General features: G+C 49.6%; 1 protein-coding gene across 1 annotated transcript in view; it reads left to right on the top strand.

Moving 5' to 3' along the window:
* The window catches only part of LOC144153631 (uncharacterized), a 28,700-nt gene extending 6,626 nt beyond the window's left edge, over nt 1-22,074 (top strand). The window contains exons 2-4 of the mRNA XM_077685282.1: nt 11,929-12,009; nt 19,478-19,819; nt 21,094-22,074. Of these exons, the coding sequence (XP_077541408.1) occupies nt 11,929-12,009; nt 19,478-19,819; nt 21,094-21,378 (708 nt within the window). The 3' untranslated portion in view covers nt 21,379-22,074. The remainder of the gene's footprint in view (nt 1-11,928; nt 12,010-19,477; nt 19,820-21,093) is intronic.
* The last annotated feature ends 2,692 nt before the right edge of the window (nt 22,075-24,766 follow it).

Below are 24,766 nucleotides of genomic sequence, written 5' to 3'. Positions count from 1 at the left end.
ATCGACATTGGGGCTTATGAGTCATAACAGCCCGCGGAAATGTAGCTCGGAAATGGGTGCTAACTGTAGGTTTACCCTTAGCTACCTTCGCAGGAGTGGGTTCAAGCCGCGTACGTACGTTTTCGTTCTACCGGCCTTTTGCAGCGTTGCAATATTCTCTGAACAGGTTTCGGGAGGCAGGTTAGCGCTGTGGTGTTTGCCATTGGAAAGAGATCGCTTGCGTTTGCTCAGAACGGGGCACAGCGGCCCTGCTGGAAATAAGTTCGCTGACTCTGAGTGAGGAAATGCTTTCTGCGAAGCCGCATTTTTTATTCACAACTGGGTATTTAATCGCTGCTTAGTTTCCTCATTATTCAAGAACAACAAGAAAGTGCCGCTGAAACACACTGGACTCAACCAGGCCACAATCACAGCCGGCTTGCTTCGATGCAGCATCCGAACGCTAAATGCAACCCGGCATTGCTTTCTCATAGGTTGTGCAAACAGTCCTGTTTGTGTCCACAGCTGCGAGAGTCTTAAGAAGGCATTGCGTTTGCGCGTTCTAACTATGATCCTGTACAATCCTTTGACAAGCGCCTCCTGACTGAGGAGTTCTTTCCGTGCCTCGGGCTAGATCTTAGACACTTAAGCGAATTTGTCTAGGTCTTATTCGTGGGTGCAATGTGTATTTTAACACGTGCTATTTATTATTTGACTTTTTAGAGTAAGTATTCATGTTTATTTTATCTGTGAGGGGCGACAAACCGCAACTAACATGCATCGCACGCGGCCGCCGTGCTGACTACCGCAGTGGCGTCACTCTAATTTTCACTAAGCTTTTCTCCCATTCCGGGCTTCTGAATTTTAATTTTTCATTCATTTCGCGGTTGATATAGTTTCTTTTTGGCGTTATCGCAAATATTATCACCATCTTAACAAGACCACTAAAAAGGAGGATTATCCTTTACCTCGAATAGACGATACACTCGACTGCTTACGCGCTGCCAAATACTTCTCATCAACCGATATTCGATCCGGTTATTAGCAGATCACTGTGGATGAAATGGACCACGAAAAAAAGTGTTTATTACTCGTGATGATCTCTATCAATTCAAAGTCATGCCGTTAGGCTAGCGACCGTTGAAACAATGATGGACTTTGTTCTCCCCGACTTGAAATGGTCCAGCTGTCTCTGCTATCTAAACGATGTCAGCTTATTTTCGCCAACGTTGAACACTCACCTTGAGCGACTTTCAGCTGTTCTCGCAGTATTTCGAAATGCCAGCCTGCACCTCAATTCACCAAAATGCCACTTTGGCCGCTGTTGAAGACTGTTCTTGGACACCTTGCCGGTGCAAATGGCGTTCAACTTGACCCGGCTAAAATAAAAGGTGTATACAAGACTTTCCCCAGCAAAGAAACGTTAAAGACGCCAGAAGCTTTCTTAGCTTGTGCTGTTTAACGCTTCATCAGAGACTTCGTCCGCATTGTCAGCCCTCCTACCACTCTTGAGAAAGATGTTGCATTTTCCTGGCGCCCGTCACAAGTTCAGGCCTTTTCCACTATGATCAACACCCTGTCCAGGCCGCCTATTTTGGCCCGCTTCGATCCGTCACCTTCAACGGAGCTTTCAGCTGACGCCAGTGGCCATGGCATAGAAGCCGCCTTACCCATCACCGGAAAGGTCATGCCCGCGTCATTGCTTATGCGCCACCGCCTCCTGTCAAGCTCCATCACTGAACGCGAGTGCCTTGCACTCGGGTTGGCTGTCACCAAATTCAGACCATATATATCTGTGGCAGTGGCAACCGATCACCACGCACTTTGCTGGCCGTCTTCTTCAAAGGACCCAATTAGCCGTCTCGGATGATTGGTATTGAGGCGTCCTTCGGCTGAAGCCGTGCTGTCCAGCGACCTCTCCGGCAATCCGCATAGATACGCCGGGTGGAAGTCTCGTGCCCAGGGGGAGGGGGCTAAGGGACAATCTCCCTCCAATGTCGACGTCAAGCTGATGATTGACGAAGAGGAAGAGCTGACTGACGGTCGGCCTGAGTTTTGTTAATGCCAGTGGCGTCTACGTTTACGTTAGCTCCTGCGACACTCGCAGTGGAAGATTATATATATATATATATATATATATATATATATATATATATATATATATATATATATATTGTCACGAAGCCAAGGACGACGCAGTTGTCTTGCAGGAGAAACAAGTTTATTGGAGCGAACTTGTGCTCCCCTAACAACTCAAAAGAATACAGAGGCGGCGAAGCAGCGGTCAACAAAGTGACTTGCGTCAGCGAGCGTCGCAGAATCGAATGCCCCGGCGTCCGCACTGCAGGCTTTTTATCTTTTGGCGCGCGTGGTTCTCGAAACGTCGATTCGCATCGAGAACATAGTAGACCCAAGAAGATTATTCTGGGCTGTTCACGTTAGATCGGAATGCTCTCCCTATCACAACAGATAACACATGCGGCACAGAAAGAAAGAATTGAACACGCGCTTTCCTTGGCGCAGAGATAACACAGACCGGCACAGCCGGGCGGTAAAAGCAAAATACAAATAAACAAACCCAATGTATGGTTCGCGGCATTACCCCCCCTCTAAGAGTGCATCGACCCGATGCTAACATAAGCGACAGTCCGAACAAATGAAAATAAAAGTTCGTCATCGTGCGTAGAAAGGTTTTAAGCGAACCACGTGGACGACTTCAGGCCGCGTGCGTCGTCGTGATGTGCCGGAGTCACCATCGGGGATCACTTCGTAGGTAAGTTGGCCAACACGTCGTAGAATCTTGTAGGGTCCGAAATACCGTCGCAGGAGCTTCTCACTGAGTCCGCGTCGTCGGATGGGAGTCCAAACCCACACACGATCCCCTGGTTGGTACTCGGCGTCTCGGCGTCGGAGGTTGTAGCGGCCCGCATCCACCAGCTGCTGGCCCGTTATACGAACTCGAGCGAGCTGGCGGGCCTCCTCCGCACGTTGAAGATATCCGTGGACGTCGGCGTTGAGGTCGTCGTCTTCTACGTGCGGAAGCATGGCGTCGAGCATCGTAGTCGGCCTTCTACCGTAGACAAGCTCGAACGGCGTCAGCTGCGTCGTCTCCTGGATAGCCGTGTTGTACGCAAACGTGACATACGGGAGAACTTCGTCCCAAGTCTTATGTTCAACGTCAACGTACATTGACAGCATATCTGCGATTGTCTTGTTCAGACGTTCTGTTAGTCCGTTCGTTTGGGGGTGGTACGCGGTCGTTCTTCGGTGATCCGTGTTGCTGTAGCGTAATACTCCTTGCATCAGCTCTGCAGTAAATGCCGTTCCGCGGTCTGTGATTAGGACTTCCGGGGCTCCATGTCGTAGCACAACTTGGCTTATAAAGAACTTCGCCACTTCTTGTGCAATCCCCCTCGGAAGAGCGGCGGTCTCTGCGTAGCGCGTCATGTAGTCTGTCGCTACGACAATCCACTTGTTCTGTGATCGTGACGTAGGGAACGGGCCTAAAAGGTCCATTCCAATCTGTTGAAATGGTCTCGATGGGACGGCGATCGGTTGCAGAAGTCCGGCGGGTCTTGTCGGCGGCGTTTTTCGTCGCTGGCAGTCACGGCAGCTCCGGACGTAGTGGGTGACGTCAGAGGTAAGGCCGGGCCAGTAGTACCTCGCCTTGATTTTTCCAATAGTGCGGGCTGTGCCCAGATGTCCGGAAGACGGGTCGTCGTGGCACGCTTCCAAAATTTCGTCACGAAGGTCCGCGGGGATGACGAGGAGGTAATTCGCTCTTGTTCCGGGGCAGAAATTCTTCTTCACAAGGACGGAGTTTCTCAGGCTGAATGCTGGTAAGCTGCGTTTGAAGGTCCTAGGAACGGCAACGTTGCATCCCTCGAGGTACTCGATTATGACGCGTAAGTCGGGGTCGGCACGCTGCTGGGCGGCTAGGTCGCTCTCCGTCACGATCCCGAAGAACGCGCTGTCTTCATCAGAGTCTTGTGGTGGGTCGACGGGGGCGCGGGACAGGCAGTCGGCGTCGGAGTGTTTCCTGCCGGATTTATAAACGACGGTAACGTCGAACTCCTGCAGGCGCAAGCTCCACCGCCCAAGACGGCCAGAGGGGTCCTTCAAATTGGCGAGCCAACACAGCGCATGGTGGTCTGTTACAACCTTGAATGGCCTTCCATACACGTATGGGCGAAATTTTGAAATCGCCCATATAATAGCCAGGCACTCTTTCTCAGAGGCAGAATAGTTTTTCTCCTCCTTCGACAGACCACGGCTGGCATAGGCGATTACCCTTTCGCAGCCGCTTTGCTTTTGGACAAGGACGGCACCCAAGCCGATATCACTGGCGTCCGTGTGCATTTCCGTTTCGGCATTTTCGTCGAAATGAGCGAGCACGGGCGGGCTTTGCAGGCGTATTTGCAGCTCGCAGAATGCTTTTTCTTGGTCGTTTTCCCAGCTGAAAGGGGTGCTATCTTTCGTCAAGCGCGTGAGTGGCTCTGCAATGCGTGCGAAGTTTGCGACGAAGCGCCGGTAGTATGCGCACAGCACGAGAAATCTTCGCACGCCCTTCTTGTCTTTCGGCCTAGGGAAGTTCGCGATAGCTGAAGTTTTTGCCGGGTCAGGTAGGACTCCCGCGGCGTTGACGACGTGGCCCAAGAACTTGAGTTCCTCGTATGCGAAACGGCACTTTTCAGGCTTCAGCGTCAACCCCGACGTACGAATGGCCTCGAGTACAGACTCCAACCTTGCAAGGTGTTCGTCGAAAGTCCGGGCGAATACCACTACGTCGTCGAGGTATACGAGGCAGGTGTGCCACTTAAGGCCAGCTAGCACAGTGTCCATGACTCTTTGAAACGTCGCTGGTGCTGTGCACAGCCCAAACGGCATCACCTTGAACTCGTATAGGCCGTCTGGGGTTATAAATGCAGTCTTCTCTCGGTCTCTCTCGTCCACTTCGATTTGCCAGTAGCCGGTCTTCAGGTCCATCGATGAGAAGTACTTCGCGTGGCAGAGGTGGTCGAGGGCGTCGTCGATTCGGGGAAGGGGGTACACGTCCTTTTTCGTGATTTTGTTCAGTCGCCGGTAGTCAACGCAAAACCTTAATGTGCCGTCTTTTTTCTTTACGAGTACGACGGGCGCAGCCCAGGGGCTTTTCGATGGCTGTATAATGTCATCGCTCAGCATGTCGTCGACTTGAGTCCGGATGGCTTCCCGTTCGTGTGAAGAGACGCGGTACGGTGACTGTCTGGTAGGTCGGGCTCCATCTTCGGTTATTATTCGGTGCTTCGCTAGAGGGGTCTGACGTAGTTTTGCGCTCGACGAAAAACATTCGCTGTAGCGACGCAGCAAAGCCAATACTTTTTTCCGTTGTTCTTGCGGTAGCGCCGGATTCACGTCGAATGGCTGCGGGAGCTTGAAGGTTTCTACGGGTGTGCGTTCAAAGTCGGCGACTGCGATCACATCACTTGCTTCTTGCGTTTCTTCGAGGAACGCAATTGCAGCTCCCTTGTTTAAATGCTGGTACTCTTCGGTGAAATTAGTGACCAAAACGTGAGATTGGCGTTGCTTAAAGTGCGCAATGCCTCTTGCGACGGAGACGCCGCGGTCGAGAAGCAACCTTCGATCACTCTCTACGATAGCGTCGATGTCAGAAGCAGCATCCTCACAGTAGACGGCGATCATCAAGCTTGCGCGGGGTGGCAGGGTGATGTGATCGTCGGCGATCCTGACAGCAGCACGGTGATCGGGGTTCGGTTGCGGCGTCGTGGAATGATCGGAGGAAAATGTTATCGACTTGGTCTGCAGATCAATTATTGCGCCGTTGTCCGTCAAAAAGTCAATTCCGAGAATCACGTCGCGGGAGCAGTTAGGCAGAACGACGAACGCCGCAGGGTACGTTGTGCCGTCTATGGTGACGCGCGATGTGCACATTCCACTTGGCGTCACGAGGTGGCCTCCTGCTGTGCGTATGTGCGGACCGTCCCATCTGGTCATAACTTTCTTCAGTTTAGACGCAAATGGTCCGCTCATTACCGAATAGTCGGCTCCCGTGTCTACGAGGGCGACTACGTCAAAGCCGTCGATGGACACCTTGACGTCGGATGCCGCCTTCCTCGAGTTCCGGGTGCGTCGGGGCGTCGCATCTCGGCTTGTGCGTGTTGACGGTCGGGCACTGTGCGTCGTCGTTGTCATCGTCTTCTCAGCGGACGTCTCGTCGTGTACGGGAGTCTCGTCAGGTCTGGGTCGGGTCGTCGGGATGAGGGCATGTTGTGAGTCACTGTCTTCCGCGAGTCGTTGCGTCGTTGGAGGGTTTTCATTTTTCCGCGATCGTGCAACTTTACCTCCAGAAGTTGCTGCTTTTAGTTTCCCCCGCGTGGGCTGGGGGACCTTCCTCGTGAGAACTCAGCATTGCTACGGCGGTTCGGCGACTGGTATGGGTAGGGTGACGGCGAACGGTTGAAGGCTGGTCGACGGCTGGTGTTGGACAGGTACTCTTCGATCTCCGATGGGTGCTGGCCAGTTCGGGGGCGGGGTGCGTCGACGGAGAACCCTCCCAAACCGAGCCTCCTGTAGGGGCAGCGACGGTAGACGTGGTCGGCCTCTCCGCAGTGGTAGCACAGCGGACGATTGTCGGACGTTCGCCATACGTCGGTCTTCCTTGGGGCAGGGGGTTGCGCCGCAGGTGGTCGGGCCGGCGAGAGGGGACGACGGTACGGAGCCTCGTGACGATAGGGTGCAGGTGGGCGAGGGCGATGTACAGCAGCCGCGTAGGTCATGGCTTGCGGCTCGCGAGGTGCTACTGGCGTCGTTGAAGTTCCCAGCGCTTGCTGCACTTCTTCTCTAATGACGTCGGTAAGAGAAGCGACTTGTGGTTGCGGCGTCGTCGGGAGCAGTTTCCGCAGCTCCTCCCTCACTATTTCGCGGATAGCCTCGCGTATGCTATCAGCCGGAACCCGCATGTTGTCGATGTAGTTCGCACTGGCCCCGCCAACAAAGTTCCGGTCATACTGCTTAGCACGCATTTCGAGAGCCTTCTCAATCGTGCTGGCTTCGGTGACGAATTCAGCGATGGTTTTGGGCGGGTTGCGGACAAGTCCAGCAAACAGCTCCTCCTTCACACCACGCATCAAGAAGCGTAACTTCTTTTCTTCCGTCATTTCGGGGTCCGCGCGGCGAAATAATTGCTTCATCTCCTCAACGAAGATCACGACCCCTTCGTTGGGGTGTTGTGTCCGAGTTTCAAGCAAAAGCGCAGCTCGCTCTTTTCTCACAACGGTAGTGAATGTCTTCAGGAACTCCCTTTTGAAGTGAGTCCAGTCGGCCAAAGAACTCTCATGGTTCTCGAACCAAGTTCGAGCAGCATCTTCTAAGTAAAAGAAGACATGCCGGAAAGTTTCTTCGTCGTCCCACCTGTTGAAGATGCGGACGCGCTCCAGCTTCTCCAACCATTCTTCGGGGTCTTCAGCGGGGGCTCCCCGGAACGATGGCGGTTCCCGGGGCTGCTGCAGGACGATTGGCGATGTTTCTTGCACCATGGTGTTGGTTGCAGCGTTCTTTTTCTTGGGCCCTTCTGGCATCAAACCGAACTCGGGTGGTAAATCTTGCAGGCGGGGGCTAGCTCTTGTTGGACTGGCTTGGCGGCTTCTCGAGGTTGTAGTGGGCATGAAGGGTGCGTACCCCGCACCTCCACCAGATGTCACGAAGCCAAGGACGACGCAGTTGTCTTGCAGGAGAAACAAGTTTATTGGAGCGAACTTGTGCTCCCCTAACAACTCAAAAGAATACAGAGGCGGCGAAGCAGCGGTCAACAAAGTGACTTGCGTCAGCGAGCGTCGCAGAATCGAATGCCCCGGCGTCCGCACTGCAGGCTTTTTATCTTTTGGCGCGCGTGGTTCTCGAAACGTCGATTCGCATCGAGAACATAGTAGACCCAAGAAGATTATTCTGGGCTGTTCACGTTAGATCGGAATGCTCTCCCTATCACAACAGATAACACATGCGGCACAGAAAGAAAGAATTGAACACGCGCTTTCCTTGGCGCAGAGATAACACAGACCGGCACAGCCGGGCGGTAAAAGCAAAATACAAATAAACAAACCCAATGTATGGTTCGCGGCAATATATATATATATATATATATATATATATATATATATATATATATATATATATATATATATATATATATATATATATATATATATATATATATATATATATATATATATATATATATATATATATATATATATATATATATATATAGAGAGAGAGAGAGAGAGAGAGAGAGAGAGAATAGAAATCTATTGTTACGTTCCACCAACGTAGCAGAATTGGTGGAACGTAACGATGTATTGCGCCTTCTCCCGTTATGATATTGCGCTGGTTAAACACCGCCGGGCGATTTCTTGCCATCAATGTTGACGTATACAAATCGGCGGGAGGGTGATGCAGCACTTTTGAACTCACATTTATCGTTGAAAATACCCGCCAACAGACTGACGAAATTTCAGAACGTAAGCCTAAGCAGGGGGTCTTGATTCTAGGGAATGATTTATACAATTTCTATAATTTACTTCAGATTCTATTGTGACTCGTTTTATTAACCGAAATGTATTGAAGTTTTTTGTTTTGTTTTTTAGGCACAGATAGAACCGACCTTCCCGTTGTGGCAATGGATACGTACCTTTAGTAGACTGTAAAAATCATCGCGCAGACAGACAGACAGACAGACAGACAGACAGACAGACAGACAGACAGACAGACAGACAGACAGACAGACAGACAGATTAACTTTAATTGGCCCCGACCGGGGCGATTAGGCCGGCGACGTCTTCGCCGTCGTCCGTCGGGCAGCAGGGCCCCTTTTGGGAAGGGGTCCGTCCGGTGCCGTCGGCCCAGCGGGCCAGGTCTTCCTGCACTTGGGCGTTTGGGTCACGCAGGGCGGCCTCCCAGCGCTATGGATCATCGTGTAGAAAAACCTTTTCTAGCATCCATCCTGTCAGAAGTATCTTTAAAACCCTGTTTTCTGTTTGTAATTCGTTATTTTGCGTGTCTTATCTATTCACTTTCAGTTGTCTATTCTTCCTGTTTCTGCTGTTCCACAAACCATTCTTCCCATACAGAAAATTTATTGAATCTTTCGTGGAGATTTTTTCTGACTTTCGGCGTTTCTATTGTCTTCCACACTTCTGTTTTCTGCTAACAGAAATTTTCTGTTCATAAGTTCTGCTAGCATAATTTCTGCTAGCAATTCTGCTAGCTAGAATCATAAGTTCTGCTAGAAATTGAGGAAAAATTAATAGTACTCGTCCGAGGCGTTCAGAGTTGACTTGCGGCTCTGAAAATGAACTTGATTAGTATTAGGCACTCTGATCATCATCCCTCCATCTGTTTCCCCTTCCTGCCCATTCTCTTCATCAGACTAGTCATTTAGCTGAAGCCCTGCTTGTTATTTTTTTTCTCGTTGACCTCCAGCTACTCTTCGCCTACTACTACTACTTCTTAAAGAGATCTGAACATATATGAATTGCCTACGCTGACTCCTTGTGCAAGGAGTTCAAAATCGTATCGGGAAATGTCACGGATGAAGCGGGATAACAACAAATAGGGCGAGAACACTAAAATGGCGACACTCAGAAAAAAACGAACTCAATAACGACAACCCTTCTTTTATTACTCTCCCTACAAAAATTTACCATTCCTTCGTAAAAAGGGCGAAATCTTTTTAGCACCAAAACTGCGTCAGAAGTACGTCCAGCCTTCACTGAAAGTGCGCTCGATTCAACGTAAAACCTTCAAATGCCAAAATCTCGTGCGAAGAACGAAGCTGTGCGACGATTTTTTGCGCACTAAGTAAATGCATCTACGAACGATCTAAATGTATACCCATACGTGATTTCTGGGATGAAAATATACTACTGTACTCCTCCGTCATGATCGATGCGCGTATTGTCTAATCTAGAACCGCTTCTTTTTCGCGATTTTCAAGTAACCCTTTTGACTCAATGGAAACCCCGTTTCACGCACGCACCGCGTGTCCAGAGATCTTATCACAGCTTTTTGGTCGATCAAACGGCATTGTGGCTTTCTTGTTTTGTGGAATAATGTGCAATGAAAGCAAATCTTTGGAGGTAGCGGAGCTACTCTCACTGATCATTTTAGCTTTTTGACAGGACGCCATCGGTCCCATTAAGAAATCTTTCGAAAGAAAGAAATGTTCACCACACTTTGTGGTGTCCACTAGCAGTGTACTCCACAGTTTCGGCTAAATCAAGAGCGAATTTAGGCGTTCATGCTCGATTTGCAGAGTCACCGTTTTGTTGTGCTGACAAGCAAAATCGGCGTCAAGGATGAATTCACGAGTTACCGAAAATGAGTATCTAAGCAACCCGACCGCAGTCAGTAGTCAGTGTATCTGTGGATAGACAGATAGTTAAGGGAAATACAGAGCACTGCCAAGTGAGAAATTCTTGGCTACCTGATGATGCAATAAAGGATCAAATTTTCAAGCGTCTGTAAAGGTAGACTTCCGACAATGACCGCACACACGCCGGGCAGCGGACCTTCCCTTTGTTCCAGACGGTAGATTGCTGTACCAGAAATGCCCTTTCGCCAACGTATACGCTTCGTTTCATCTTGTCTTCGTTGGCCGTGCACATTTCCGTGACTTCCTGTGGGAAGCGCACACACGCCGAATCTATATGCGGACGGGTGTCTTCGACTCCCTGTTTGCCTTCGCTTTGACAACCTTTCGGCAGGATATAAATACCACGACGTACAGCCGGATTATGAGCGCGCGATGACACTCTTCTCTCATGGGTCGTTTGGACAGGCGGCCGCCCAGCCGACTGACCGCTGGTTTTATTGGAACTCGACGGGAGTGACCCAGAAATCACGCGGTGTGCGCTCCTCGAGGAAGCCTAGCCGAGGCAGCGTATCATGCCTTTCGCTTACAGACGTCGACAAGTGCGGACGGACCGGTTTCGCATTAAATGTGACCGATGCTGATTGGCACGAAAATAGAAGGCCGCGCTTATTGCTTCTGCTGGCAAGGGAACAGATGCAAGGCTGTGCCGCCTTGTGGCTTTCTTGTCTTGTGGAATCTGTCAATAAAAGCAAACATTGGGAGGTAGCGGAGCTACTCTCACTGATCATGTTTATTCTATTCGATGCTGGTATAATCCTAGGCCGTGAAGACTTTTTTTTTTTTTTTTTGCAGATTCCACTTACAAAAATCATGCATCTTGCTTGTGTGTTGCCAAGAGGCGACGAGTAGGTAATATCGACTGCTGGGATAGCGACATGCTCCGACTCACAGAAAATTGAAGTAATGGGCATCTAAAAATCAGAGAGAGAGAGAGAGAGAGAGAGAGAGAGAGAGAGAGAGAGAGAGAGAGAGAGAGAGAGAGAGCGCTTATAATTGGACCGTATGACTCTACGTCAAGTGGGAGAAGGAGGAGTAGGAGGTAGGGGTGCTGGTGGCCTTGGATACCTTGAAGGTCTTTTGATGTTCTAGATGTCTTCTAGTAAAGAGATTGTAGACCTTTATTGTGACGTAGCTTGGTAGTGTGGGGTGGCGCGCATCTATGACATGTATATTGTTTCATATCATTTCACAGCCTATCATTTATAAGTTTTTAAAATCTTTTTAGCCTTGTCTGTTAGCGTTATCATATATTACGTGTCCCAAGTAAAGCTGCTCAGTTGAAGTTCAGCAATTGTCCTGTTTGGTTCTTTCTAAGTCCCTGTCTTTTTTCGCTGGTAAAATGGTTCTAAGTCAACACCAACTAGCCCAACTTTCAGCCTTAAGTTTATTGTGGCATGAGTAACACCATCCTTCAACAAGAATGCAAATGAACAAACTAATTTTCGTAATGTTTCCTTCCTGCTAACGTCATTCCTCGCGTCGATACTTCCCGCCTAACCTTCTTTCCTGCTTCGTTTCAGAAGCCGTACATTCTAGCGCTGATAACGGCCATCTTCACCCTCCACGATCCTGAGACGTTCGCCAAAGCCCACCGTGGTCGGGTATGTCCGCAAACGCCGCACTTTAAACAGAATCTATCTTAAATGGCCATGAAGACAAAATACAAGTTCTGTCCATTAGGCCGACTGTTGCGAGTAGGACGATAACAATGATACCAATTTTATCGCTAATTTTAAGCGAATTACACACCCATAACTGTTTTTAATGTTTCCCTGTATTGCGTCATTGCTGATATGGTGTACGTGGCGCGAAATTTGAACGTTTTTAAAACATATTTTGTGGCTGGAATAGAGCTCAGTGAGTTATCACAGACCAGGTCTTTCAAACTGAATATGGTTGAATTTTTGTCTTCATGGGTCTTTAAACTTACCTTAAAAAGGAACGATCGATGGTGTTTAATCCAGCTTTGATTGATTATAGGGTTTAACGCGCCGATGCTACGCAGGCGCTGAGGCGCGCCGTAGTGGAGGGCTCCGGATTTATTCTGACCACCTGGGGATCTTTAACGTGCGCCGAAATCTCGCACACACGGGTGTTTTTGCTTTGCGCCCCCATCAGAAAAGCGGCTGCCGCAGCCGGGAATAGAACCCGTGTCCTGGCCGCGGCGAGCGCTTTTCTGATGGAGGCGAAAAGCAAAAACGCCCGTGTGTGCGAGATTTCGGCGCACCTTAAAGATCCTCAGGTGGTCAGAATTAATCCGCAGCCCTCCGCTATGGCGTGCCTCAGCGCCTGCGTTGCGTCGGCGCGTTGGAGAACACATGCAAGTGAACCTGACGACGCATGTACGAGTTCAAAATAGTGTCTTATATAGTAAAATGTTCACGTTAGTGAGAATCGTCTGTTACATCACAAATGAAAATAGCAACCGAGAAAAGTGCTTGAAAAAGTTATCAGAAAATCATTGCCAAGTGGGGATTTTCAGATAAAAGCGTGAGCCACTCTGCAGTAGACGGAGTCCTTTAAAATCTGCTTCACTGATATACTCAAATGCATTGCTATGAAGACATTGGGGTGTAGGAGGGGGGGGGGGGTGCGGTATAAGCAGTCTGACGTCAAAGTAGGGAGGCCGGTGTTTTAATGAAGTATATCCTTACGGCTCACATAACCCTATGAAACGGCTGAGCCCTTATGAAGTCAGATTTACAACTATACACACAAATGCACCCCCCTTATGCATTTGTGTGTATAGTTGTAAATCTAAGATTTACAACTTTCTGGTGAGATAGACATCCCACCACTAACGACAGAAGAAGTAAAGAAGGCTTTGAAAGAAATGCGAGGGAGCAAAGCACCTGGTGAGGATCAGATAACAGCAGGCCTCTTGAAGGATGGCGGGCAGATTGCACTAAAAAACTGGCAAACCTGTATACGCAATGCCTCATGACCCCGAGTGTACCAAAATCTTGGAGGAACGCGAACATCATCCTAATCCATAAGAAAGGTGACACGAAGGACTTGAAAAATTACAGGCCAATCAGCTTACTATCAGTCGTCTACAAGGTACTAACCAAGGTAATCGCTAACAGAATTTATGCCACCTTAGATTTCTGTCAACGTAATGAACAAGGAGGGTGTCGTAAATGCTATTCAACAATGGACCATATTCACACGATCAATCAGTTGATAGATAAGTGCGCAGAGTATACTGAACCCCTATATATAGCCTTCATAGATTATGAGAAAGCATTTGACTCCGTTGAAATCTCAGCAGTCATTCAGGCATTTCGGAATCAGGGTGTAGACGAGCATTACCTAAGAATACTAGAAGATATCTACAATGGGTCTACAGCTACCATCGTCCTCCATAAGGAGAGCAGTAGAATACCTATTACTATTATTATAATTCTTTATTCGGAAGGGGAAACTCAAGGTCTAGTCAGGGATGGGGAAGGCGGTAAAGAAGGTGAGAGCGTCTACATTCTCTTGTAAAGCAGGGTGTCAAACAAGGAGACACAATCTCTCCATTGTTATTCACAGCATGTTTACAAGAAGTATTCAGAACGTTGGATTGAGAACAGGTGGGAGTAAGGGTTAATGGTGAATACATCAGCAACCTCAGATTTGCTGATGACATTGCCTTGCTAAGTAACTCGGGGGACGAATTGCAAAGCATGCTTTCCGCACTGGACGAACAGAGTAGAACCGTGGGCCTGAAAATTAATATGCAGAAAACTAAAGTAATGATCAATAACCTCGGGACAGCACAGCGGTTTGAGATAGGGGGCGAGGCAGTGGAAGTGGTAAGCGAATATATCTACTTAGGCCAAGTAGTAACCCCGGATCCCTACCATGAGGCAGAAATAATTAGAAGGATCAGAATGGGGTGGAGTGCATACGGCAGACATTCTCAGATAATGAATAGCAGCCTACCATTGTCCCTGAAACGAAAGTGTATGACAGCTGCATCTTACCGGCACTCACCTACGGGGCAGAAACTTGGAGGCTCACTAAGAGGGTTCAACTTAAATTTAAAACGACTCAGCGGGCAATGGAGCGGAAAATGATAGGTGTAACATTAAGGGACAAGAAGAGAGCAGAGTGGGTCAGGGAACAAACGCGTGTTAAGGACATATTAGTAGAAATTAAGATGAACAAATGTATGTAGGCAGGGCATGGAATGCGAAGGCAAGGTAACCGTTGGTCATTAAAGGTAACAGAGTGGATCCCTAGAGAAGGCAAGCATTGCAGGGGGCGGCAGAAAGTTAGATTGGCAGATAAGATTAAGAAGTTTGCGGGGATAAATTGGTCACAGTTGGCACAGGACCGAGGTAATTGGAGAATAATGGGAGAGGCCTTTGCCCTGCAGTGGGCTTAGATAGACTGATGATGATGATGACACAAATGCATTGCTGGGAAAACATTTTTTCTAGAGGCAGTATAAGCTTAGTATATCAAAGTATGAAGCCCCTAGCACTATTTATAAGTGCTTCCATAAAACTCCATGGATCGCCTAGCCTCTTTAAAATTGGCTTCACTACTTTACACAAATGCATTGCCGGATATACCTTTTTAAGGGGCACTATAACAGCTCTTGTATGAAGATATGGAAGTCCTGGAGCTTTTTATTATACGTAGTATTTTTTTACTCGACGGAAGTGTGACATATTAGGAGTTAATGGCGTGCGGGCGTGTTTCTTAGTTGAGTCTATATAGGGAGCGTATAAAAATGCGCCTATGCGACGTTCTGTCAAAATAAGCCTATTTGATTTCGATTGGCAATTGTCATTATACTGTTCGTATACTGTCCGTATACATGTGCAATGCATTTTAAATATATCTGTCGCTTACCACATAACCAGACGAAAACCATTGGTGAAGCTTGCACTAAGTCGCGCAAGGCTTGAACCATAGCGAAGCTGGAGGATATCTATCGATGTAAACAATGAAGGAAACACCACCACGCATTGCATTAGGTTTGAAATTGTTTATCTATATGTTCCCTCATCGATTTTCACTGTGGTAGCAGTAGTCATCTTCACATACATCTATATCGTCGCCTCCCTCATGCATGACTGGCGGGCCCGTATCATTTTGTCCGCAGGCTTTCACATTTCTCCCTCCCAAAGTGGAACGCATCAGCACGTGCTATAGAACCGGCGGAAACCGTGGCTTCGCGAACTGGGCGTCTGTAGCGCGAGCTGTCTTGTGCTCCCCCGTTGAGGCGCGAACGCACGTGAACTGTTTTCTTGGTATTTTTTTTTTGCGAGAGCCACGCGCAAGCCTAGACGACGCCGGGCGCTCGTCGTAAAACGCGTGCTCAAGGACGCGGCATACGGCGGGAGTAACTATGACTCGGGGTTTTCTGATAACGCCGCACACATTACGGCCAGCAACAATACCTCCGCTATTACCAATGCGCGCCTTGTACAATATACCCCAATTTCAGTATCGTATTGGACCTATGCGGGGCTTTTGAATTGTCGCGAGCGGAACATCTCTCTCTCTCTTTTTTTTTTTTTTTCGGCGGCAACCGTAAATACGGGTGGTTACTTTTCTCACAAGCATGTCTACATGAGCGTGCCTAATTCAATGTGTCCGCAGAACAACGTGCATGCTTGATTGCAGTCGTGCTGTAGCTTTTCTGGTTGTACTGTTTCTTAATAAAGCATCGAAATGGGGTGAGTAGTTTGCCAGTGGCGGCTGCACCGCAGCGATCGCCGCGCTTGAATTTCCGCCAAACTTAGCTTTGTGCGTACAGACTTACCTGGCTCAACTGCGGCTTTCAGAAAAATTGACTAATGTAAGTAGCCGAAAGCCTTGTGCGAAGCGCGTTTACTGTTAATTGCCCAGTGGCGTGGAAACACTCGATGCTGCAATTTGCAGAGGGTGTTTTCGATCTTTTAGGTGGTGTAGTTTAAGCTGTGCGGGTTAATTATAGATTGTGGCGGGAATTAGTAATGCAAGAGTTTGAAATGGTTGCACAGCCGTTACGCACGTGTCTTCCCGAGCCTGGATTGGCTAAAATTAATCACCCATTACCGACCAAAAAGTATATTTCGTAAAATAAATGACATTTCGGCTCCCACACGGGAGCCGTGTTCACAATCTGATGGGTGGGGATGCTTGAGGTAATCTTTAGGCAATGTTGTTTCAGTTGTGGAATAATCAGACTATTTGAGGAAAACGATCACACGCGCGTTTCTGACCCATTCAAAGGCTATTCATCTGAAGTGTGCCCACTAAATGAAGCACGAAGTGGAAATTTGCCGAAAATGTGGGGGAAATTATCCGAAAGGAGTGGGTTAAGTTTGAAATCCCTGGCTTTGAAATCCTCGAAACCTTTGTCAAACAAGTACTGATGCAAGTTACCCAAAGCGTCATAAATGCTAATTCAACGAAGCGAATTCAATGTCTTACCAGCGTTGAGTGGAAGAACTGCGTAGGTCACCAATTCTAAATTTGCACGGGATGGTGGCCGTACTATCGGCTATGTGAAGACCGCCTTGGAGTGCTTGAGAAGAGTTGCAGGTCGATTCTAGGCATTGTAAGGCCCTAGTCGCCGCAACAGCCTTGCTGGAAATGTGGCGATGGGGCGATGTGGAAAACATTTATTGCACTCATTGGGTGCTGAACAGAGCAGCCTCCCAAGAGGACAGGGTAGGAATGCATGCAGAGGTGAGCCAGTCTGGTGGTCGCGGGCACTCCCATTCAGAGTGGTAGAGGCTGGGCGTGGGGCTAAGGCAAGCCGGGCAGTTTTTAAAATATTGGGGGGAAAGAAGAGGTGTTTTTGGTGTAAGTTTCGAAAAGTGTGTGCCTGGAGCTGGCGTCATGACGTGACGTCGGTGTGCCGTAAGATGCGGTCAGGTGGAGGTAGTGTTTTACTTGTGTGCTGTAGTAGGCGAGTATGGAGCCGCAAGGTCGCACATTTCTGCCTTTCTTTTTCATGCGCAGCATTCTTTGCCGAATCCCCCCCTCCCGACCAGGACCATGTAACTCCCTGTTTTTTCCACAAAAATGCAGATTTGGCGGAAGTAGCACCTGCAATGGCTATAATAACGTAAATGGAGATAATTGGTAGAGCATAATTTAAAAAAAGAACAAAGAAAATGAAAAATAGAAAAAATAAAACTTCCTCCAAAATGACGACAAAATAAAAAATATGCCTCTTAAAAATCTTCCCCTAGAACTGAAGAATACATGAAAAACGTCCGCAAAAAAAAAGTTTGAAATACGTATAAGAATATCGTAAATGGACACAATCTGTAGTACGTACGCCTTGATTCTTCAGAAAAAAATCCAAAACTAACGAAGCAAAGGCACTTCATCGCTATAATGATATATATTTGCATCATTGGCGAAAAAAACAAAAAATACTCAAGACAATAAAATAATTCAACGTCTTTCGCAACTCATAGCCATATTTTGCTGTAAAGAACTCGCCCTCTTGACAAGCGCCATAAGAATGCAACGCATTAGTAGACAATTCTCTGAATGTCAGCAGGTTTTTTATTTTTGTTTTGTTTTTTGTCTTTCACAGCTTGTTTTTTTTTTTTTTAGTTTGCTTGTGTACATTGGGGCTTTACGTGCCGTCGTTATAACACGAAACTACCTAGCCAGGACCTAACTGCCTCGTTTACGGGCGCCAACTGAACGAAAACATTGTAAGGAACAAAAGCGTTCTCTCCGCGCCGCGTACACAGTAACTGCGCTGTTTGACGGGCCGTTGCGGTCCTTGAAAAGGGACACGTCGTTATTACTTCACCTATCTGTTCTGGTCAACGGAGCTCTCCGAACACAACGGTAGACACTTCCTGTGGCCTAAAAGGACGCCTGCGCTGCTTTACTGGTGTTTTTTTTTTTTGTAGTTTTTCTGAGGCAGCACAAAAGGGCGGAACAAGGTCTCGCATGCCTTCAGGCTGTTAAGAGAAAACTCGTTGACGGGGTGGTGCCTAACTCTCCGGAGGCAGGTTGTATCGGAGGCCCATGCGGATGAATTTACTCCACGTGTGACTCTTTACGTTAACGTCGAAGTGGAATTTCTGCTGCTTACCTTTCTTATAAAACCAGACACCGCGTCCTGCAACCGAACCCACGAACACGCACTTGAACGAAGAAGCCCCGTGGCTTTCCAGAAATAAAGGAAGGTATAGACTCGTAACTATATCTACTGCACTGACCTTGTGCAGCGCTGTAGAAGTTGGAACGCGCAAAGACGCGGCGTCAACCATGCATGCATGTAAGAAAAGATTTAGAACTGCTCCAAACATCCAAGCGAAGCCAACTCAGGACGTATACCGCCGCAGCTTGAGGAAGCAATGCGGAGTGACCACAAATACACACAACTCCAGGCCGTCCAGCGGGTCATCGAGGTGCTGGCTAGGCAGGAACCTAGAAAGCCGGTAACGGCGAGAGAGGATCTTCGCGGAGCACCCAAGGAGGTTAAAAAAATTTTTTTTTAACCTCCTTGGGAGCACCCGCCAAGAAGACGACGTAGGCCACGTCCGAAGCGCGTGTGCGCGCTTTACTGCAGGCCTAATAAACGTTTTCCCAATCCAATCCAATCCGAAGAGCATTGCCAGTTTTCTTGTGATAGGAGCAGAATAGTTGGTGTGGACACTGCGCGAGAACATTAATACCAGTACATCCGCTATCCTCGTTGGCCGGTTCCGCCACACTTACTATCCTTATTGGCCGATAATCCCCCCCCAAGCTCCCCAGAAACTTCGCGATGTTAGTGAAACTTTTCATTCTTACGAACCAATTGGCGTATACAATGTGCAGAACCTGCTTGGCTGCAATGAAATTTGGCCCAATTATGCGCTGTGCAGTCAGTCATATGACAAAATTCCATATCATATGTGCCTCGATTGTTAAAAACACAATATCTGAATAGCATCGATGTCGCACAAGTACTTCCTAGTTCTAAACCGCACTGCGGCAGCTTTTTTTTTTTTTTTTTCTCGCTTCCTTGAAGAGCTAAAGGTCGGACGGAAGTGTGCCCTGGAAGGACAGATCCGTGGCATTAGAACACATCACAGGCTTTCAAGGTCCGCGTTAACTCCTACGCAGGAAGTGCAGACGTACGTGGTGATTCACCACCCGCCGGTGGTCAAGGTGGCTTCCGCCGGGGCGTTGGGAGCAGGCGGGCGCCTGGTGGGCTCTGCCGCCACCACGACCAGCGGCGTCCACCAGCAGGTGGCAGCCGCCTCGGCGAGCAGCTCGTACGGCTACCAGCTGCACAGCGAGACCAACCACCACCACGTGCCGGTGCTCATCTCGACGGGACACATCCCCGTGCTGGGCAGGCTGCCGGCGCACAAGGCCTACGTGACCGTGCAGCACCTGCACCACGCCGTGCACCACCACCACCACCACCGGCCGCTGCTGTTTGCGCCACCTCACCAGCCACAGGTGAGACCACGAGGAGAATGTCTGGGCCGGCTGCTGGGCTAGCGATTGCAGCCTTGCTGCGCAGCCGTGATTTGTCCCCTCAGTCAGCCCACAGGAACAGCAAGGAAGTCCGTCAACTCATACGGGGCCCTTCGATTTCAAACAACGCCAATACAGCGTCCTTTAACAACGCCAATACAGCGTTTACTGTGTTTCATTCCTCGCCCAGCATTTTGAAAGACGATAGTCTTTCTTGGGCTACTTAAACGCAGACATTTTGGCCTGTCTGTATGTCTGTCTGTCTGTGCCTCGATCATCGATTCAGCCACCCGGCCAAAGCGAAACGGAAACTTCGCAGTAGTCTTATATATCCACAGCCAATCTAAACGTCAAGTCCGGTGTCAGTGTTCATACTTGTCAACATTGTTGAACAAGAACAAGACATTACGCCAATATAAGGCAGAAAATCAATACATAAGTGATGTCTGCAGTGTTGCTTTAATTATTTAAAAAAACACGGATGCTTGGATTTTGCGACAGAAAATAAAACACTATGTCAACTGCAGAAACCGTCGCCTGCTGTTGCCCGCGCTATCTGGCGGCATTTAAAAATGTCAAACGGCAACATCAACGAAAAGTTCCACTAGGTGGGTAAAACGTTCCACTTGGAACGCTCGTGGAGTAGGGCAGCGTGGCTCTATAAACGTAGCAGTCGGGTGCCTCGATTCACGCGCATATCCGCCGTACGGCAGCGCTGGCATCGAGGCACGCGACTTAGAGCAGTGGAACGCGGTAAATTTTAATTGACTTGACGTAAGCTCTAGCGTGTTATCTTGGGAGGAACGAGACGGGAGAGAAACAGCATGACAGGTGACCGGGAAAGAGAAGGGAGCCATTTACTTGCAAGGGGCGCCGGCCGACTATAGTCTTTCGTCGACATTTGCAATGAAAGGAGCGGATACGCGGCCAATTTTTTGTAAGTTTTGCTCAGCGAGTCTTTGGTGCTTGAGGTTGAGAGTGATAAGAGAGAGCTTCTTCGTGATCTACGCGTGTTGGACGAGTCAGGTCACAAGGGGGCTTGCATAATTCCGATAGCGAACGTATGCGCATGCGTGTTCCAATTACAATCCATATGTGGCCACGTGTGACTTTCCAAGTTCCCCCCACAGCTTTGTCTTTTTTCTGTAAAGAAAACAGTGCAGGGATTTTTGTGGGGTTTCACTGACTGGGCTCTTCGAACACTTTGATCGCTTCGCAGTAAACGAACCACTGTCGCCCGCCCCCTTTCACCGCAGGTGCTTCCGGTCCGGAGAGAGCAGCTCTCGGCTCAGGGCTCGAGCTTCCGTCGGAAACCGAACGCTTACGTGCGCCTGCCGGCGTACCCCGAATACCCCGGCCGCAACGCGGCTCTGAGCCTCGAGGAGGACACACTCGCCGAAGCCGAAGCCGAGCCGAGCTTCAAGGTGTACAAGGCGGACGCCGAGTACCCACCGCTCAACATGCGCAACCGCAGGAAACTCTACTCTCTCGGATACATCTACATGCTGGACTTCCTCGAGAACAGCTACCGCAAGCGCTGACGGCCCTGTTCTGGGCAGTGGTGAATGATTGCAGGTGCCGCGTGTATACGTGTGTATACGGTGTAACTCTAAGGCACTTTGCCCCCAGGCGAACCCTGCCGGGGGACACGCTTGGTGTGGACAGGTCTAACCCCACGGGATAGCTCAAGAAGGCACAAAGATTTAAGGGCCGCAAAATTTTCTACACGTAAGCTGTTTTCCTCCACTTTACTCTGTCATCAACACAGAATGTTTCGCTATTGAGCAACATCGAGTGCTTTTATTTGGCCCGACGGGCAGTGGAGGGTTTATTCCATTGCTAGTTTGCATCCCGACATTCAGTCTACCCTGGTGACGAGGGCGAAGACTGCCAGCAGAGTTATCCGGAATAAGGACGACGGGACACCTAACAACAGCTTCTCGCTCGTTTTGAATAAATATTGAATCAATCAATCAATCAATCTTCGCGCCGACATGATGTCCAACAGCGGGTTGAGGATTGTCGACTATGGCTAGCTGTCATGATCGATGTTACGCCAGAAGGCACAGATCTCATGTAACGAGCGGTTCGTACAACGAGTACTTTATTTGGGCAGTCAGAAAAAAAAGGTGGCAGGCTCTTTAATCTCAGCCCGTCTGCTTGTAAACAAACCGCCCACTCTCGTTAGTTTTACCATGCAAGACTTCCCTGGTCGTCCCCCCCCCGCGAGTCTCTTTTGCAGACACGCGGGCGGGATATGCGGATGCCAGCGTTATCTGGTGTGAGATAAAACCCATCGGCGCACCCGTCAAGGAAGTAGCAGCAGCAGAGCAGCAGCAGCACCCATAAAGTTGGGAGAAGTGTCAAAGAAAGCAGCACGTGGCCCCAAGCTTCCGCATGCGCACGCCGGAACAAAGCTTTGGAACGAGAGCTTGCGGGAGGATAACAACACAAGGAACACAGAAAATGCCTGAGCCCTTTGTGGCTCCATAGTGCGCTAGGGGGAAGCCGTCAGCCTGTCTCGTGGTTATCGGAATGACCCGCGGTGGTGTACCGCCTGTTTCCCGCAAATGTGCTGTCACTTTTGTGTTCCCTGTGTTTCGTTTCTCCTCCTGGCACACTCTCGTTCGAAAGCTGTGTTTCGGTGCGCGCACGTGGAAGCTTGGCGCCACTCGCTGCTTACAACGCCGGATTCTTAATTTGCCTCTTCGCCAAGTTTTACGGGGCCTGCAGCAGCTGCAGCTGCTTTCTCGCCGGGTGCGCCGCTGTGTTCAATCTTACACCTGATAACGCTGGCCCCCGCGTATCACTCCCGGTGAGGGGTGGGGTGGAACAGCGGCTTGCGGAGATGAAAGAGGGCGCCCGGGGAAGTTACACCAGATAACGCTGACCTCCCCGTACAGCGCCCGACGACCGGCTGGGGAAGCGACTGGGAGAAGAGATCCCGAGGAAGCGCCAGTTCCTGCGTGTATCAAATTATCTGCGCTTGGAGCTGTTAACATCCTCGCCACTGCTCACGGAGCTGTTAACATCTTCGCCAGGAAGATTAAGACGTTGAACGTTTCTCGTTACGTATCGTAATTCACAACATCCTCGCCACTGCTCACAGTTCTGAATAACCAGAAACTATGCTGAGCTCAATAACACTCTAAAAAGTATTTCGCACGCCTGCTGATTTCAACCCAGGTATGCCACGATGAAAGCTTCCCGTTATGTCCATCCCACCTCTGTGCGGGATTCGCCTCCTTTTTTATCGTTTTTTTTTAGATGCAGAGCATCTTATAGCGGCGGCCTGTCACGCGTCGTCGGCGCGCGCCGTCCGTCCGCACCCGCCAGCTGTGCGATAACGCGCGCTCGTACCCTCCTCTCCCCTTCTCCACTCCGCGCCGTCTGTGCGCCGACGCGCTTCTCCCCCCGTGTCTCCACCCCGCCAACTGTGTGATAGCGCGCATGCGCGCCTCTCTCTCCTCCTCCTCTCCACGGCAGCTGCTACCGCGCTCTCGTAGCCTCCTCTCCCCTCCTCCTCTCCACGCTGTCTGTGCGCTACGCGCTTTCCCTCCGCGTCTCATCCGCAAGCTGTGCGATAAGCGCACATGCGCGACTCTCTCTCATCCTCCTCTCCACGGCAGTTGCTTTATATACCCCGTGCGTGCGCCGCTGGATCAGTTGCTTCTTCGGTTGATTTGCGCAGCGCCGTCTCGATGTGCTGAATGGACGCCAACGAATCTGCCAACGAACTGTCTGGCGCACCTTCAAACAGCGCCAGTCAGTCCGTTATGCTCTGCATCCTCACAATCCCCCTCGGGGAGGTGCAATAATTTTTTTTTTTTTTTTGCTGTTCTGCAGCAAGTTTTAACTAGATCGAACTGTTTTAAGTGCAACGCTTACTTTCTGCTATCCAATTTGCTTTCTCTGTACGTGTAACACGCGCGTGTTAAGTAAACCAACTCTTCATTTCACATTTACTTTCGTGCCCTGGACAAGATGGCGCAGCACTGAGTCGACCGTATACACGTGTGCGTAGTGCCCACGCCGCGTCGTGATGACGACTCTTGCCGGCCGGAAGCGATGCTGCCCGGAAGCAAGGACGCGACCGACGAAAGTGCAGAGTCGGGTTCGTGCTGCATTTGAAGGACGTTAATATCGGAAGAGCACGAAATCCCACACGGCATGCCGCTATCGCGTGCACGTCACCGGGCTACATTTATAGATTGCTGCTATACCAGCAGTAAGAAGCGTGCGCCCCGAAACAGCAGTGGGGAATCCTCCACAATGGTACATTCACCGTCCAGCTCTGTGCACATCCGGTGTTCAAACTACAAGCTTCAGCTGTCATCGTTAGACAGGGCCCGGACTTGCGAGGCAGAGAGAGGTCGAGGGAGAGAGAGAAAGCTCTTTATTGAAAAAGCAGGGATGTTCGGCCGCGGCGCTTACAATGCCTACATATTTCTTTGCTGAGGGTTGATGTGTGGAGGAAGGGAGGCCTTAGAAAAAACTGTCAGAACACTAATAACCTGTAGCCTGTACTGCCATCACCAAAATTAAAAGCAAAAACAAGTATGCAAACGACAGTGCGGTCATTCCCTCCGCCCTCCTTTCCCCCCATTCTGCTAGCGGCTTCTGCGTGCATCGTACAAGTGGCAGCCAGCGACAAGCTCTCGCCGTACACGCGGTTGTCTATTGCGGAAACGATAAGGGCTCGCGGCACGCACGCGCATATATCATCTGGCTCGCCCGTGCTCGCGCACTTCGTCGGAGACGCGATTCGTATTACGATGCCACTCGCAGCCCTTCCGTCTGCAGGCCGTGGAGTGAAGCGACCGCACGCGACGGCCGTGGGCCGAAAGCCCAATTGCGGAAGCGTGTCTGCAGCCTGAATTTTCGCGCCTTCGTGCCGCGTATAGCGAGCATGTGCCAAAGTTTATATAC

The sequence above is a fragment of the Haemaphysalis longicornis genome, unplaced genomic scaffold (genome assembly GCF_048455015.1).
Source record: "Haemaphysalis longicornis isolate Haplotype H1 unplaced genomic scaffold, Haemaphysalis longicornis Haplotype H1 scaffold_9, whole genome shotgun sequence".
In the NCBI taxonomy this organism is placed as follows: domain Eukaryota; kingdom Metazoa; phylum Arthropoda; class Arachnida; order Ixodida; family Ixodidae; genus Haemaphysalis; species Haemaphysalis longicornis.
The sequence above is the reverse complement of the archived record's forward strand: the minus strand, read 5'-3'. Positions and strand labels throughout refer to the sequence as shown.